This window comes from Camelina sativa, chromosome 14 (assembly GCF_000633955.1).
Source record: "Camelina sativa cultivar DH55 chromosome 14, Cs, whole genome shotgun sequence".
Classification (NCBI taxonomy): domain Eukaryota; kingdom Viridiplantae; phylum Streptophyta; class Magnoliopsida; order Brassicales; family Brassicaceae; genus Camelina; species Camelina sativa.
Genome location: NC_025698.1, coordinates 67,990 through 84,542, shown reverse-complemented (window position 1 = coordinate 84,542; position 16,553 = coordinate 67,990). Strand labels below are relative to the sequence as shown.

The 16,553-nt window shown below is 39.7% G+C and overlaps 4 protein-coding genes and 1 pseudogene across 6 annotated transcripts in view; 3 read left to right on the top strand and 2 right to left on the bottom strand.

The window, feature by feature from the left end:
* Window positions 1-5,502, bottom strand: part of LOC104743094 — a 24,607-nt pseudogene extending 19,105 nt beyond the window's left edge.
* On the top strand, window positions 6,637-10,301 carry LOC104738600 (ribosomal lysine N-methyltransferase set10-like). Of its 2 annotated transcripts, none has more exons than XM_010458756.2 (16): window positions 6,637-6,777; window positions 6,875-6,974; window positions 7,084-7,258; window positions 7,344-7,449; window positions 7,578-7,660; window positions 7,750-7,776; window positions 7,868-8,013; window positions 8,118-8,213; window positions 8,344-8,424; window positions 8,559-8,620; window positions 8,834-8,890; window positions 9,048-9,119; window positions 9,189-9,437; window positions 9,607-9,722; window positions 9,838-9,918; window positions 9,988-10,301. In XM_010458756.2, exons 1-16 carry the CDS (start codon window positions 6,724-6,726, stop codon window positions 10,130-10,132), a joined length of 1,650 nt encoding a protein of 549 aa, XP_010457058.1. In that variant the 5' UTR covers window positions 6,637-6,723; the 3' UTR covers window positions 10,133-10,301. The 2 variants fall into 2 exon arrangements, with proteins under 2 accessions (XP_010457058.1, XP_010457059.1); XM_010458757.2 differs by having other exon boundaries at window positions 6,638-6,777; window positions 9,991-10,301.
* LOC104738601 (ankyrin repeat and zinc finger domain-containing protein 1) lies at window positions 10,183-13,489 on the bottom strand. 2 transcript variants are annotated; one of them, XM_010458758.2, is made up of 7 exons: window positions 13,123-13,489; window positions 12,549-12,991; window positions 12,255-12,369; window positions 11,103-11,756; window positions 10,715-10,792; window positions 10,571-10,615; window positions 10,183-10,476 (listed from the first exon to the last, which is right to left on the bottom strand). In XM_010458758.2, exons 1-7 carry the CDS (start codon window positions 13,417-13,419, stop codon window positions 10,372-10,374), a joined length of 1,737 nt encoding a protein of 578 aa, XP_010457060.1. In that variant the 5' UTR covers window positions 13,420-13,489; the 3' UTR covers window positions 10,183-10,371. The 2 variants fall into 2 exon arrangements, with proteins under 2 accessions (XP_010457060.1, XP_010457061.1); XM_010458759.2 differs by having other exon boundaries at window positions 10,571-10,611.
* Window positions 13,598-14,995, top strand: LOC104738599 (peptidyl-prolyl cis-trans isomerase CYP18-1). Its single transcript, XM_010458755.1, has 5 exons — window positions 13,598-13,690; window positions 13,782-13,856; window positions 14,073-14,234; window positions 14,346-14,504; window positions 14,649-14,995. Exons 1-5 carry the CDS (start codon window positions 13,688-13,690, stop codon window positions 14,730-14,732), a joined length of 483 nt encoding a protein of 160 aa, XP_010457057.1. The 5' UTR covers window positions 13,598-13,687; the 3' UTR covers window positions 14,733-14,995.
* Window positions 15,709-16,553, top strand: part of LOC104743093 (kinesin-like protein KIN-UB) — a 5,018-nt gene continuing 4,173 nt past the window's right edge. Inside the window, exons 1-3 of the mRNA XM_019235394.1 lie at window positions 15,709-15,961; window positions 16,243-16,343; window positions 16,429-16,551. Coding sequence (XP_019090939.1) covers window positions 15,793-15,961; window positions 16,243-16,343; window positions 16,429-16,551 — 393 coding nt within the window. The 5' untranslated portion in view covers window positions 15,709-15,792. The remainder of the gene's footprint in view (window positions 15,962-16,242; window positions 16,344-16,428; window positions 16,552-16,553) is intronic.

Here is a 16,553-nt window from a genome sequence, read left to right as displayed (position 1 = left end):
TACAACACTCTAAAGGGGGTTGCTTTCAAAGACGTGTGATACGACGAGTTGTACCATAACTCCGCCCAAGACAAATATTGATGTCAAGTCTTTGGATGAGCTGAAGCTAAGCATCTGAGATACGTTTCCAAACATCTATTCAAGACCTCCGTTTGTCCATCTGTTTGTGGGTGAAACGTTGTGCTGTGCTTGAGTTTTGTGCCTGATAACTTGAAACAATCTTTCCAAAATGCACTCAAGAAAGTACTTCCTCGATCAGAAACAATGGAGGCTGGATAACCATGTAGCTTTACAACCTCCTTAATGAACAACTTCGCTACATCTGATGCTTCAAACGAGTGCTTCAAACTCAGAAAATGACCGTATTTGCTCAATCTATCCACCACTTCCAGAATCACATTTCTTCCTTGTGATTTAGGTAACCCTTCTACAAAATCCATTGAGATGTCTTCCCACACTTGGTTTGGTACAGGTAAGGGTTGTAATAAACCTGCTGGAGATAGAGTGGAGTATTTATGTCTTTGACAAATCTCACACTCCGAAACAAATTTCTGTATATCCGATAGCAGACCTTACCAGTGGAACGACTGTTGAACCCTTTTAGTTGTCTTTAACACTCCTGAATGCCCTCCTACCACTCCCGAGTGACATTCCTCTAGTATCAATGGAATAGAGTTCGAGTTCTTGGGTATTACTAGCCTGTTTTTGAACCACAAACGCCCATCCCTCACTGTATATTTCTTCAAAACACTCTGATCCGATAAGAAACTTCTTATTTCTTTCTGAATATACTCATCCTTATCAATCTCTTCGTATATATCCTGAAGTTGTAAAGCTGTTGGTATTGTGAGAGCCATTAACAGATGAGCAAACAATGAACCGTGACCTTGAGTCATTCTCGATAACCCGTCTGCTGCTTTATTCTCCACTCCCGGTTTATACAAAATCTCAAAGTCATAGTTCAGCAACTTAATAAGCCATTTCTGATAATCCATCGTGATTTCTCGTTGCTCCAACAGAAATTTCAAGCTTTTTTGATCTGTATGTACCACAAAATGTCTTCCAAACAGATAATGCTTCCATTTCTGAATCGATAAGACTATAGCCATCAACTCCCTTTCATAAACTGGTTTCAACTGTTCTTTGGCACTTAGACCGTGGCTAAAGTAAGCAATCGGACGCTTGTTCTGCATTAACACTGCACCTAAGCCGAATCCTGAAGCATCAGCTTCAACAATGAACACTTCATCAAAATTGGGTAGAGATAGCACCGGTGCTGTTGACATGGCCTGTTTTAATGTGTCAAAAGCTGTTTGAGCTTCACCACTCCATTCAAAATTGTCCTTCTTAAGCAAATCCGTGAGTGGTCTTGCTATTACACCATATCCTCTTATGAATCTTCTGTAGTATCCTGTAAGACCAAGAAAGCCTCTCAATTCTTTAACAGTTGTAGGGGTGATCCATCGAGCCATTGCTTGAGTTTTGACAGGGTCAGTCGAAACACCATCTTTGGATATAATGTGACCTAAGTAGTCTATTTGCTTCTGACCAAAAGAACACTTCTTCTTATTTGCAAATAGTCTATGCTTCTCCAAAATCTTCATTACAACCCGCAAGTGCTCCTGATGTTCTATCAAATTTTTGCTATACACGAATATATCATCAAAGAATACAAGAATGAATCTCCTCAAGAATGGTCTGAAAATTTCATTCATAAGAGCTGGAAAAGTTGTAGGAGCGTTTGTCAGGCCAAACAGCATTACCAAGAACTCGTAATGTCCATCATGAGTTCTGAAAGCTGTCTTTTCTACATCCTCTTCCTTCATCCTTATTTGATGGTATCCAGCCCTAAGATCCAATTTAGAGAAAATTGTCGCTCCATTCAACTCATCTAATAACTGATCTATCATTGGAATTGGAAATTTATCTGGCACCGTTGCTCTATTCAGTGCTCTGTAGTCCACACAGAATCGCCAACTGTTGTCTTTCTTCTTCACTAGCAAAACTGGGCTTGAAAAAGGACTTTGGCTAGTTCTTATGATGCCAGCCTCTAACATCTCTTGTACCATCTTCTCCATCACTTCTTTCTGGGCATGTGGGTATCTATATGGTCGAACACTAACCGCTGTAGTTCCAGGAGCCAAAATGATCGAGTGTTCTCTTTCTCTCAACAGTGGTAGGGAAGTGGGAACCTCAAACACACCATCAAACTCTGCTAACACTGCTTGAATACCCTTCTCTATAGGTTCCAATACTGGTTGTATATCTTGTTGGTTGCATAGATCAAGTGCTACACCCTTCGATTTAGCTTCCAAACCAGTAGATAATGATTTCAATGACATTTTGGAGATTAACAAGTCAGATTCTCCTTTTAAAGACACCATCTTCCCTTTGTATAAGAAGGACATTTCATTCTTCTCCCAATTCACTCTGCAATCTCCTAAGGTTCTCAACCAATAGACTCCAAGAATCACATCTATCTGACCCAGTTCAAGAACTATGAAATCAGTTGTGAATTCCAGATTCTGGGCAGAGAATGTCACTTTTTCACACACTCCCAACCCATCCACCATAATGCCATTACCCAGTTTGACATTTAAATTTGGGTCTTCTCTACATCTAAGTCTCAGCTTCTTCACTGCAAGTGGTGATATGAAATTGTGAGTTGCCCCACTGTCTAGCATTATGACTATACTTTCTTTGCCCACCGATCCACTTACTTTAGTTGTTGAAGGGCCAGATATCCCTCTGAAAGATGAGAACGATAGGGACATGCATTCACCAACGGGTTCCTCCACTAACTCCAATTCATTGTTACCATCCAACACCTCTACTTCATAACCATTGAATATAGTCATTATTCTTAACTCCTTGTTAGGGCATTTGTGCTCTCTTGACCAAGGACCATCACACTTAAAACAGATCCCTTTTCTTCTCTTCTCATCTAACTCAGCATTTGTGTTGTGTCTTCTTGGTCTCTGTTCTGTTCTATTTGCTGGTTTCTCAATATTTTGAATTGTCTCTATGGCTACGGTCTTCATCTTCCAGCCATTAGGATTGTAATGAGTGTTACTCTTAACGTCAGAACAGAATGTCTCTCGATTCTCCTTATTTGCTAACATCAGCTCTTTCTTCACCACATTTCGCATGATACTGGATTCCATGGCTCTTGCTTCAGCTACCATTTCAGGTAAGTTTCGAGGTTTCTGCATATGCACCAGTTCTTGCATTTCTTGGGATAAACCATTGAGAAAAATTCCTTCAAGCTTCTGTTCATCCAATCCTGTTACTTGTGACGAGAGGTCTTCAAATCTTTGAATATAATCTGCTATAGTTCCCGTTTGCTTGATGCAAAATAAGCTCTGGCTTGGTCCACGCAACTTAAGATTGCCAAATCTCAACATCAAGCTTGACTTAAACTGTGACCAGCTCTCAAATTGTCGTGTGTTCACAACCCAGTTGTACCAACTCAACGCTTCTCCACTCAAACTCACTGATATCAATGCCAACTTCTCCTCATCGTTGTATCCACCAATTCGAAAAAATCTCTCCACCCGAGCAACCCAACCGTAAACGCCAGATACATCAAAGATTGGCATTTCCACATTCTTGATCAAGTTTTCTCTAAGTCCTGTCCTAATGTTGCTAAGGCATGGTTCCGAGTTCAAGGAACATACCTGATTGCGAAGATCTTGTGTTTGTAAATGCATCGATTGACTCGTACTTCCCACCTCACGAGTTGTTGCGATTCCTGGTAACGAGTTGAGCACCAAATCTAATTTCCTCGTTAATTCTTCCAACTTCTGGTCTCGCGATCGCATTTCGTTGCCCAAAGATTCCATCTTTGAATTCGATTCGAGATTCGAATTTGGTCTCCGATTTACGCATCTCACCTAATTGATCGTAGACGTCAGCTAGGGATTCTTCACGCTGCTCTGCCTCTGATAATTCGCGAACTGGCGATAGTCCGATCTCCATCACCATCGTTATACTCGTCTTCTCCGATGACTGTAAAATCCTCAATCTCCGATGAAACTTCTCACCGCGGCGTTAGATTCAACCCAGATTCACCGCACCAATTGATAAGAACCTGAATACTCCTTTATTGATATGAACAGAATCAATTACAAACTGTAACCGAGAGGTATCTAGTCGCAGCTAGATAACAACCTCCTCTCTCCAAGAAGTCTCATACGACTATCTTTTTACAACAAACAACATAACAGCCTAATTCTCCTTTCTCTGTTTATATACAAAATCTCCTTTTTTTAACTCGCACGTGTCTTTATTCTTCCACACGTGCTGCAGCTACCTTGTTATTCTTCCTGGTATAAACCTGAAGAGGCTTATCAACCACTTGCTTGAAGACTTGTTGTAGCTGAGAATAAGGGTGATTTGGACGAGTTCTGACGTAGTAGTCAAAATGCTTATCAATTTTCTTCAGGATCTTACGGATACCAATGGCGTTCATCTCAAGGAAACAGAGTAGCCGCAGCAGATCATGTCCTACTTGTCTGTATCCTTCTTCAAGCTCACATACGTTGTTTTGCTGAAAAACTGCATTGCGTTGTTGTCGAAGAGATGATAATCTGTGTCCGAGCAGTCCTTGTTGTTTCAGAAGAAACAAGACAACCTTTTCAATTTAATTAACCAAAAAAAAAAAAAACNCAGGAGCATTTAGTTTAGGTGTCATACTACATGCATGTAGAAGAAAAAAGAAGAAAGTGAGGTAAAGACATGGTTACCACTTGCTTGAAGACTTGTTGTAGCTGAGAGTAAGGGTGATTTGAACGAGTTCTGACGTAGTAGTCTGTGAATTTGTAGTAAAAATGCTTATCAATTTTCTTCAGGATCTTACGGATACCAATGGCGTTCATCTCAAGGAAACAGAGTAGCCGCAACAGATCATGTCCTACTTGTCTGTATCCTTGTTCAAGCTCGCATATGTTGTTTTGCTGAAAAACTGCATTGCGTTGTTGTCCAAGAGATGATAATCTGTGTCCGAGCAGTCCTTGTTGTTCCAGAAGAAACAAGACAACCTTTTCAATCTAATTAACCAAAAAAAAAAAAACCAATAATTCAGGCATAAGTCAACTAGGCAAGAGTACTTTTTGTATGGCACATAAGTAGATGAATGACATGAAAAAAAAACCTTTTGGGGGGGAAATAAGTTCCTTCTCAATGAGAAATATTTCTAAGGTTCTCCTATATATATATGTTACCTGATTATCCATAATTCTAGAGAAACCCTTGAGCACAGAACTATGATCTTGGGTACCAACATCATCATCAACTTGCGGATTAAATTGGTTAACCTTCTTCTTTATAAACTTGTAGTCGATATAATATCTGCAGAAACAGAGACGCATTTTAGGCATGCATTTATGTAAAATAAAATTAATATTCAAATGGTAAACAAAATATTACTCTTTCCATTCTTGAATCTGGCTTTCTTTCAACCTCTTCCCAAAGGCAACCATCTTACCGGAGCTTTGACTACAAAAGATTTTACCTACGACATAATCAAATTAGGAATCAAGTAAAGGAACTAAACTACGACATAATCGAACAGTTATGTCGAACAGTTACCTACGACATAATCGAACAGTTAAATAAGTAACCCAGACGTGGAAAGCTAGAGAGAAAGGAACTAAGGAAGATAATCTGAATTGTTTCTTTACTTGCGTGGAACTCGTACCTCATCATACCATGTCATTCAAAATTGGTTAAACGGCAGAACTTATATAATTACAAATGCATGAGTTTCAACGGTTAAAAAAATCGTTACCGTATATAATCGATGGTAAACTTGCGTGACCGACCGTATCGAAACAATATTTTCTTACTATCGCATTATGAAATTAGTGTGAGTATTTCTCTCATCTAAGTAAGTATCTAACGCTTTGGAAATTCATATTCCTAGTACAAATATCAATATATATATATAGGTCAAGGTCAGTGTGGCTTTGCACAGCCACCCACGTGATTTTTCCAGTTTAGTTGAAAAAGGGACCGTTTTAGCACCTACTGGCTACTGTATGTAATTATGTATATCTTAAAAAAAATAATATACTACTAAACACCAACGACATGCATTTCCACAATTTATCATATATAAAGAGAAAAATTCTGGGGATATTCCAAGCAATAGGTTAAGGTAGAGCAACACGTATATATATTGATGAGTAAACCAAATGTGGCGTTTAGTGAGAACTTGGTAAGCACGTGAATCAGTGCTTAACGAGTCGGCAGTATTCACATTCGCATCCCAATGTTATTGGAGCGAACAAAATAAACAAACGATCGTGTATATTCATATTAAACAAAACTAAAGCACCTTTTGTGTTAACTAGTATGAATGTAGCAAACTATATATTTATTTAGGTAAGGTATATTCCTAGAATAACCCATTCTCGGCTTAACCTAATCTTTCAACATTTCCTACATCTCTACAAACCGTTACATTAATAACTAAATAAAATAATTTCACAAAAAAAAAAAAAAAAAAAAAGGAAAAGAAAAAAAGAAGAAGGTGCAAGTGCAACAAGCCCAGTGGGTGTGGGGTGGATACAAAAGCCCACAGAGACAGAAGTCAGCAACGACGTCGTTTTGCTGTTAGTCCCTAACAAGAACGGTTGAGAAAAAGAAAAATAAACCCTCTGCCCGGCGGTTTGACCGTTCCCTTAAACCCGTCTCCCGGCGTGTTGATCTTCGCCGGAAGATATGGCGATTTCAGAAGAAAAAGCCAAACTCGAAAGGTTCCTAGAATGGCTTCAGGTTAGAGATCCCCTCCCCACCCCTGTTTTCTGAGTGTTATTTTCAGTCGTTTTTGTATGTCTCATCGATCGATCTTTGTTTGATTTTGAATTTTTAGGTGAATGGAGCTGAATTAAGAGGATGCAACATCAAATATTCTGACTCCCGAAAAGGATTTGGCATATTCGCCTCAAGCTCCTCCACTCAAGCTTCCGATGGTACTATCTCTATCTATTAGTTGTTTATCTCATTTGGCTATATATATGGAACATTGAGTTAATCGCTTCTGTATACTCCTCTGAGTTCAGCTTTTTGGTGAAATTTCAGATGTCTTACTTGTTGTGCCGCTTGGTTTGGCCATTACCCCTATGAGAGTTCTTCAGGACCCTCTCCTCGGCCCAGAGTGTCAGCAAATGTTCCAACAAGGACAAGTCGATGACCGGTTTCTCATGATTTTGTTCCTCACTCTCGAGCGTCTCCGAATCAATTCTTCCTGGAAGCCGTAAGTTTGTATCTCTTAACCACAAAAGTTGTTTAAGGGATTCATCTCTACTGTCTATATAAAAAGAATATGATATACATTATAGGTATCTTGATATGCTTCCTACTCGATTTGGCAATCCTCTTTGGTTTTCTGATGTTGACATCCTTGAGCTCAAGGGCACAAACTTGTATCACGCAACCGAGTTACAGGTGTCAATCTTTTTAACATTTTAATTTCCCCTATATCATCATACAAATAGATTGCTGCCACATTTTCTCCTTTCACTGTTCTTGACCATCGTGATTTCATTTTTCGTTTCATCTACCTACCTTTTCAGAAGAAGAAGTTGATGTCGCTTTACCATGAGAAGGTGGAGCCCCTGGTTAAAAAGCTTCTTATTTTGGATGGTGATTCCCAAAGGTTTACATACCTCACATATTTACTTACGCCTACTGTTATAATATTCTTGTGCTCGAGCCAATCATATTTTGTTTTGTCTTTTGGTGCAGCGAGGTCTCCTTTGAACACTTCCTCTGGTATGTTGGCTACTGGTGTGGTGTTATCTCTTTTTTGTAGAACCAGAGTTTTGTGTGCTGAGTGATCTTGAGACCTTTTCCATTACGCCAGGGCAAATTCTGTATTCTGGAGTCGTGCCTTGAACATTCCTCTTCCACATTCTTTCGTGTTTCCACAAAGCCAGGAAGATGTCGGGGAAGACCCATCAACAAGTCATACCCCTGAAACGGACCCAGTTAGTTCTAATGGGGAAAAAGGCAAGTCATTTAAAGTCAGTTTGCTGAATTCTGTGTGAAATGCCCTTTTATCCTTCTCTCCTGTAATTAAAACATCAAGAGTTTCTTCATTTTCTGATGGGTAGATATTCAGGCTCAAGTCCCTGGCGCTACATCTCTCGGTCCCGGCGATACTGTGTGGGTTGAGGGGCTTGTTCCTGGCATTGACTTTTGCAACCATGGTATGCCAATTTTTTTTATTATAAAGAAACTTAAAAAGAGGCTCTTTACTCTGTTGCATAATGTTGATATGGTTAATGAGTATATATCCTAGTAAATTTGTTATGATATACTATAGTTATGGCTGTATAGATTTGAAGCCTGCGGCGACTTGGGAAGTTGATGGGACCGGATTGGTATCTAGTGTTCCTTTCTCCATGTACCTTCTCTCGGGTTAGTTAAAAATTTGATTGTGTTACCTCTCACTTTCTACAAGTATCTATCAAACTATCGAACAATCCATTTACTCACTTCTTTTAGTTATGTAATGTGGAAAACTGAGTGCCACAATTCTGTAAATTGAATAGTTGCACAACAGTGTATCCCAAACAAGGAGGTCTCGATCAGCTATGGTAACAAAGGGAATGAGGTAAGACCTTTTGCAGTTCCTGGCAGCTTCAATGAAAAATTAATTTGAGTGGTCCTGTTCCAGTCAAATATCTGTTCCAGTCAAATATTTTGTTTTGTTTGATTGATTATCTTGTATTACGATTTAATAGGTTTTCGAGTGGTGGACATGTGTATTTGCAAATTATCACATCTAAGCCTTTGTTGGAATGATGTCCCTTCTTGTTGTATGCAGGAGCTTCTTTACCTGTATGGATTTGTGATAGAGAATAATCCAGATGATTATCTCATGGTAATATTTGCTTCCCTTTTGAAGAGTTCCTTAATTTTCAACCGGTACTGTATTTGTGAGGATGTTGACGAAAACATAACTTTCCAAGAGCAAGAAGACACTCGTCAATTGTGTTTTTTCACGTCTGTTGTTAGGAATGACCTTGGATTTATTCTAGGTTCATTATCCTGTTGAGGCGATTCCGAGTATTCCTTTTTCTGATACCAAAGGGCAGCTTCTTGAAGCTCAGGTTAGCATTGTACATTTTATTTTGATTTGATAATGTACCTGTCGAACTCTGGAAATTCTCGTAATGCAGAAAGCTCAACTCCGGTGTCTCCTGCCAAAATCGGTCTTAAATCATGGGTTCTTCCCACAAACCACATCAAAAATTAGAGAAAGTGATGAGAAGGAAACAGTGAGATCCTGTAGTTTCAGTTGGTCTGGGCAGCGTAAGATGCCCTCATATATGAACAAACTAGTTTTCCCAGAAGATTTTATGACTGGCTTAAGGACCATTACCATGCAAGAAGAAGAGATTTACAAGGTCTCAGCTATGCTTGAAGAGGTATGATTACCCTTTTTCTTTCTTCTGACATCTTTTCAACATAAATACATATCCTACACGAAAGATCCATTGCTGAAAGTAGTGAGTTGGGAAAGGAAGACAGAATCTGATAAGCATCCACAGTTTGTATTTCACCCGATATTGAGACACAATTATTATTTCGAGAAAGCTAGTAGAGTCGAGACCAGACGAGCAACCTTCTGAAACTGAGGTCAGGATGGCCATATGGGAAGCATGCGGGGATTCTGGAGCTTTGCAGTTACTTATGGATCTCCTTAATGCAAAGTATGCAATTAAATTTGTTACCCGTGACATGATATTAAGAGCTAAGTAAGATGTTTTTTCAGCAGGATCAGAAGAAAGTTACAGTCCTCAATGCGTTTTGTTTTCTTCTTGACAGGATGATGAAGCTGGAAGAGAATTCGGGCACTGACGAAGAAGATGCTAGGCTCCTTGAGGAGGCATGCGATGAAGAGCCGAGGTACAATGTCCAAAATATCTGGACATGGTTTAGATTTGGATAGAATGTTTTTGAAATTTGTTGTGAAAGTAGGGACTGGGATGGGAGAAGGATGAGCAGAAACAAGTGGTCAAGTGTAGTGTACCGTAGAGGACAGAAGCAGCTCACAAGACTGTTCTTGAAGGAGGCAGAGCATGCCCTTCATTTAGCACTCTCCTCCTCTGACCACCATTAAATGACTATATCTCACTAGTATATATAGAAGAAGGGTTTGTGACTGACTCATTATAATAAAAAGCCTTTTTATTATTGTAATCCGAATATACTACATTGTATGTGGTCTAAACGGGCATTTTAGAAACAAATTTGTGGCCCAATCAATGATGTCGTGCCTTCTTGATACTGCTTGCTTCTTGTTTTTCTAGTTTTTCAAACCTTTTTTTCTCCTCTTTACACTCAAAACTTTGGTGGAAATTATATTGTCGTTGAACTGCTTTGAATGTTAAGTGACGCCATCCGTCTTTCTGCAGCGGCTGCTCTCTTTTCCCTCTGGGCTGCCATTGCTCTCCTCACTTCCTCCTATTACAAGAAGATTTACCCAAAAGACAAAGCAAATGTTGACGTGGTCTTAAAATATCAGAAATTATACGAATTGGGGGTTTGTGAAGCTAACCACTTTAGAGATCGGCTTCTCTTTCTCAGCCTGCGCAGCTTCTGCCTACAAACACAAGGAGGGTTAGATAAAAAGTTAACTGTCTCTCTCTTATCTCTACTAATCCGAGTTTTGGTTGGAATAAGACACTGGTTAAAACGTTACTTGAGCCTTCTTTTCTCGGGCTCTGCGTAGTTTCTTCAACTCTTTTGCTCTTGCTTTCTGCTTGGCGTCTTTTTCTGCCTGAACAAGAATCACCGTCACAAATCAAGTTAGTCAGATGGTGGATTCAGAATCCCATCTGAAAAATCATATATATCAAATCATGCGAGAATACATGCATCATCTACATCACAATTTAATATAGTATTTGGCAGACATTGGACCCTAACACACGACCACAAATATCCATAAACTCCGGGATAGAGCTCAACCTAAGAACGCAGTGCGTAAAGAAAGGACTAAGGAGTTCTGCACTAGTCCTATTTTGCCTCATGCGTAATCCTTAAACCAAACTTTTGACGCCAAAAAATAACAAATCGATGCAAAGTACCTGCTTGGCAGCTTGAGATTCCTCCATCTCTTTGGTGAGCGGGCTGGGTACTTTAGCATCATGCCAATTCCACTTTTCAAGGTTTGATGCCATAAACCGTCTAAAAGTGTTTCTCACTTCCTTCTCATTTGCAAGCATGTACGGCGTTCTGCCTCTTTCATCCTTAGCACAAGGATCCATACCCTCCTCCAATAACTCCAGAACTTTTTCAAAATCACCAGATTTAGCAGCTTCATGCAAGGGAGTTGATGTACCAGTAACTCCATCTCCGAGATCCTCTTCTATACGATTTGGTTCCTCTAAGATTACGTTAGTAGAAGAAGTTTCATTGGGCTCTTCATTTCTTGAGGTTTCGCCAGGATCCTCATAATGGGTATGCACCAATGTACTGGCTTTGGTGTCTTCTGGTTGATTAATAAAAATCTCCTCAGTTACATATGCAATCTGAGTCAACTGATTATATATACGCTGTGATTCCTTGAAGGTTGGCCGCCGGATAGTAAATGGAACGTTTCGTACAGCACAGTTTTGGCTGCTAAAGTAAGGTTTGCCTCCATTGAAAAGTAATGGCCTACTGCTTGAGGGAGCATGAACAAAAACACAAGCAGCACCATCAAAATAAGGCTTCCAGCTAGCAAGCAGCTCTTGAATATCCTAACAATATAGAGAAAAATGATTTAAAATTTACTCTAAAAGGCTAGGTATCATATTTATAGAGGTTACAAAATATATTTTTTTAATGTTTCCCTTCCTATGATCCTGATCCCGGTTGACAACCCTCCTGAAGGCGGCCAATATTTCCACCCTTCAAGAGACCTAAAACATGTTTACAAAACTATACACCATACTTCCGAGTTCAGAATTGCCTTTACAAAACGAGCAGAGCCGCAGATAAAACTATATACGGGACTCTTATGTGTTCTTTTTTAAGTGAGCTCACTTAAAATTGGCTTTTAGAAAAATCGTAAACTGAAGACCATGTCAAGAGAAAACAGTAACAGGAGCAAGTTGGCAAAGAAAGTTCGAAGAGATAAATAACAAACTCATCTCTTACGCCCCCTTTTCCCATTATAGAACCCGCAACAAAAGGGGCTTAGAAATATTGGTGGTAAAAATAATCAAACCTTTTTTAAAGCAAGTGCAGAGACGAACCTTTTTTAAAGCAAGTTCGTTATAACGACGAAGTGAGGCTCCCGCAGAGTGTATACTCCTCCCGCTTCCATCTTTTGTGGACTGCTTTTTACCGGCCTTGGCTCTTACAACATACCTATACATGGGAAAGGGAATAAGAGAACACACCAATACTCTATAATGTTTCAAGACCAACGGATATTAGTTTCCAGTAATCATAGGTAAAAACAGAATCTCGATTCTGAACTGAATAAGGATCAACAAGCAGGGAAAAAAACACATGAAAATAGAGAGAAAATGCAAAAGAGACAGTACCTGTGGAAAGTCTTATGAGCCACAACGGACTTTCCATTAAAGACAGTACCGGCAAAGTGGCCACCACTAGCAAGCAACACGACAGACATTTGCCTGTGATCCGTATTCTCTGGAATCAAATTTCTCAACCTCTCAGTGACTTCAATCTCGCCCAAGCCCCTTCCAAAATCATCGAGAGAAGAAGATCCAGTGTCATTCACCATCTCAGCCTCGTCCATGATTAAGCTTCTCCAGATGGAAACTTTGTCACCAGTTTGAAGACGAATAAAAAGCTTCTTTTTATCAATACCCTTTTGAGGATCAAAGTGGAGTGTGTGTCTAGTCTCAGCTTCGTCTTCTGATCCTGATATACTAGAGACATCGTAGTCTTGGACAGACTCAGACGTCAACTCATCAACATCTTCTTCTCTCAAAATAGGCTTGCCAGCAACACTCAGCTTGATCTATACAATCACAGCAACAACAAAAAATTAAGGCATGGTAAAACGAAATAGAAAGACTTTTATATATTCTTAAGGAGTAACCATCATAGTAGTACTAGTAGTGGGAGAAAGAGAGATAGATAAATAATTACGTTAAGGCGATGAAGATCGGATTTGAAGTGGGAGCGTTGATCTTGAAGAGAAGAGAAGTCAATTTTACAAGTATTACAGGTCCATCTATCCAGAATCACGCCGTCCTTCTTCTTCTTCTCCTCCTCCTCCGCGGGTGGTACTGGTATTAACCACGTCGACGATTGAGTCTCCAAAGGATTTGACAACCGACACGAGTCAAAGAAATCGGCCGGCAAATCAAATATCGATCGAGGCTGTTTGATTTCAGCGTTTCCAATCTCAGTGGCCGTGGCAGCGGCGGCGCCGGTGGTCGCCATTAGAAGAGAGATACACAATACAATATTTGGATTTGAAAGAGCTAAACCAACATACTACAGAGTATCAAGATAAAACGTCGCCGTTTAAAAATCTTGTTTAATGGATCCAAAATCTGGCCCATAAAAGGCCCAACACGATAAGGCGGCGACGTTGCTAGTTTTAGTATAGAGAGATGTCTCTGGAAGGAAGGGGAAGCGCCAAAAGCATCGACGCGACTAAAGAGGAAGTGGGAAAAGAAGCCTCAGCTAGTTTTCCGAGCATCAATCAATGGTGAGAGACGTCGTCGATCAATCGTTCGTTCTATTTATGTTTTTTTTGAATTTGTTTTGGGCGATAATTGTATGTATAATATAATGTGCAGTCAGTAACATTGCACACGAATCTGGGTGATATAAAGTGCGAGATCTTCTGCGACGAGGTTCCCAAGAGTGCTGAGGTTAGTTATTCACATCTCTCTCTCTCTCTCTCTCTCTCTCTCGGTTTTTGATTGCTTATTATTATCTCTGATGGATTGTTTCTGCTCCTTTGTCTTGCAACTTATATATTCAAAATCGATTGAAATTAGGGTTTAGGGTTGAATCTTATGATGATAATAGGATGATAGGGAGGGGAATTTGCTTATTTAATTTGGTTACAATATCTTTGGATGCAGAACTTTTTGGCGTTATGTGCAAGTGGGTACTACGATGGTACCATATTTCATAGAAATATCAAAGGGTTCATGATTCAAGGAGGTGACCCTAATGGCACCGGCAAAGGAGGTACTAGCATCTGGGGCAAGAAATTCAATGATGAGATCCGTGACTCCCTTAAGGTAATCTATCGATCTATCTATCTATCTTACAAGAGAAGAGAAGAGAGGGTTACTTACTTACTTACTATCCTCCTGATCTGTTTCTTGACCTGCTGCTGGTTATTATTGCAGCACAATGCAAGAGGTATGCTCTCAATGGCAAACAGTGGACCAAACACCAACGGAAGCCAGTTCTTTATCACCTACGCTAAACAACCACATCTCAATGGATCGTACACCATCTTTGGCAAAGTCATTCATGGCTTCGAAGTCCTTGACATTATGGAAAAGGTTAGTTAACCAACCTCTTTTTTTACCTTCCCAAAAAATACTTGATTGAACTCTTATCTTCCTTACTAGCAACTGTTAAAGTTTTCTTGATGTGAATTTGTTTTACACAAGATAAAGAATACTAACTCTCTAATGATATTGCAGACACAAACAGGGCCAAGAGATAGGCCGCTTGCTGAGATAAGGCTAAACCGTGTGACGATCCACGCCAATCCACTTGCTGGTTAAAAAAGGGTCAAAAATAAAGCTTCTACTGTTGTTGGTTAAGTCTTTCATTTTGTATCCTCTCGGTAAAGCAAGCTGATGATGAGACATGAACACGCTCACAAGTTAAAACCAAAACCTCTGTTTCACATGTCAAAAAGTTAGTTTTATTACTAACAGTTGTTACTAGTAGTGTCCTTTTGATCTGAAAGGGGTTTTTCTTTTTGTTTGTCTAGTTTAGTTTTTAAAGTACAGTCTCAATCAATTGACACACTGTCTGTCTCTCTCACCAAGTGCGTAAATTTGACAGCTAAATCCGTCGTCTGTCATGACTGGAGTTTCAAAGTAAAAAAACGTTGAAGTTAGATAGGATTCTGCGTGGGCCACCAATTTCCAAAATTATTTTTTAAAAATGGGCTCAGCCAAAACTGGACACAGATCCAATACAAACGAATAACCTGTGAGAAGGAAGGGTAATTCAGCAGCCTTCCTTATTAAACAGAGAAAGCAAGCATCATGATCTAATGGGGAGGAGTACACTAAACCCACCAAACCGACCCGTTCGGCGCAATTAAAGCGAGCCAAAAAGAAAAAAAAGGAAGGAACCTGGAAAAGGGTAAAAAGGTAAAAAAAAACAGTGGACTCTTTTTGAGAAAAGTGGGAGCCACTGAAAAACCCAACGACTGTCTCTGTCTTTCTTTCTTCCCATTCAAAATGCGGACGCGTGTGGGCCCCGCCAACCTCCTCCTCCTCCATAACTCACTGGCACTGCTGTGTTTTTTTTTCTTCTAATTATTTTAATAATTAAATAATAGTAATAATAAAAAAATTGAAGAGACGAAATTGAGGCAAAAAAAAAAAAAAAAAAACAGTCCACAACTCTTTTCTTGTAATTTTCGGTGGGGTTTTCTTCTTCTTCTTCTTTGTTCGCCTCTATTCNTTTTTTTTTTTTTTTTTTTTATGTTTTGAATTTTAATTCTTCTGTTCGCATAAATAAATAAACTCAGTCGGCTCTGTAGAGAAGACGGAGAAGAAGACTGTTGTTAGGCTAGCATATATATATATATAGATAAGAGAGGAGGGGATGGCTATGGCTTCATCTTCATCGAGAAATGGTGCGGTTAGAGGAGGATCCATGAGACCCGTCTCTGGCTCCAGCAATCTCAGATCGTCTTCTTTCAAATCCAGGATTCCTTCCTCCTCCGCCCCCCGTCGCAACTCCACCTCTTCTGCTTCTCTCGCAGACAATGGAGGTCCCCTCCTCCTTTCTCTCTCTCTCTCTCTCTCTCTTTTTGTGGTTGTTGTAGTAATTAATTACCTACTTACTGAGATGCGATTTCAATTTGCAAGTTTCACTCTCATCTCCTAGCTTTGTGGTTAGTGAAGATTAAGCAACTCTCTCTCTGTGTTTCCAAATCGACTTACTTGGATGATTGATTTGATTAATGGATGTTGTTTAATTGCCCTTTATACTGGACGATTTTGTCGATCTCTATCAGCTAAATCATCTTCTTCTTTTTTAATTTTGCTTCAGTGCCTGGGAGAGTTCGAGTCGCTGTTAGATTACGACCTCGTAATGCTGATGAGTCCGTCGCAGATGCTGATTTTGCTGATTGTGTTGAGCTGCAACCTGAGGTGTTTCTCTTCTCTTCTTCTTCCCTTTTGGGTTGGTGTTTTCTTCCTTCTACTCTCTCTCACTGTTTTGTCTCCATATCTCCAGCTTAAAAGGTTGAAACTCAGGAAAAACAATTGGGATACTGAAACCTATGAGTTTGATGACGTGCTTACCGAAGCTGCTTCACAGAAACGCGTCTACCAAGTTGTTGCCAAGCCTGTTGTTGAGGT

Excerpts from the sequence above, each read along its gene's own strand:
- LOC104738600 (XM_010458756.2), top strand. The coding sequence starts at position 6,724 with ATGGCGATTTCAGAAGAAAAAGCCAAACTCGAAAGGTTCCTAGAATGG. Across the intron at positions 7,259-7,343 it reads ATCAATTCTTCCTGGAAGCC|GTATCTTGATATGCTTCCTA; the intron begins GTAAGTTTGTAT and ends TATACATTATAG. Across the intron at positions 9,919-9,987 it reads GCATGCGATGAAGAGCCGAG|TAGGGACTGGGATGGGAGAA; the intron begins GTACAATGTCCA and ends TTGTTGTGAAAG.
- LOC104738601 (XM_010458758.2), bottom strand. The coding sequence starts at position 13,419 with ATGGCGACCACCGGCGCCGCCGCTGCCACGGCCACTGAGATTGGAAAC. Across the intron at positions 11,757-12,254 it reads ACGAACTTGCTTTAAAAAAG|GATATTCAAGAGCTGCTTGC; the intron begins GTTCGTCTCTGC and ends CTATATTGTTAG. Across the intron at positions 10,616-10,714 it reads CCCGAGAAAAGAAGGCTCAA|GCAGAAGCTGCGCAGGCTGA; the intron begins GTAACGTTTTAA and ends TTGTGTTTGTAG.
- LOC104738599 (XM_010458755.1), top strand. Across the intron at positions 13,857-14,072 it reads AGGTTCCCAAGAGTGCTGAG|AACTTTTTGGCGTTATGTGC; the intron begins GTTAGTTATTCA and ends CTTTGGATGCAG. Across the intron at positions 14,505-14,648 it reads TCCTTGACATTATGGAAAAG|ACACAAACAGGGCCAAGAGA; the intron begins GTTAGTTAACCA and ends ATGATATTGCAG.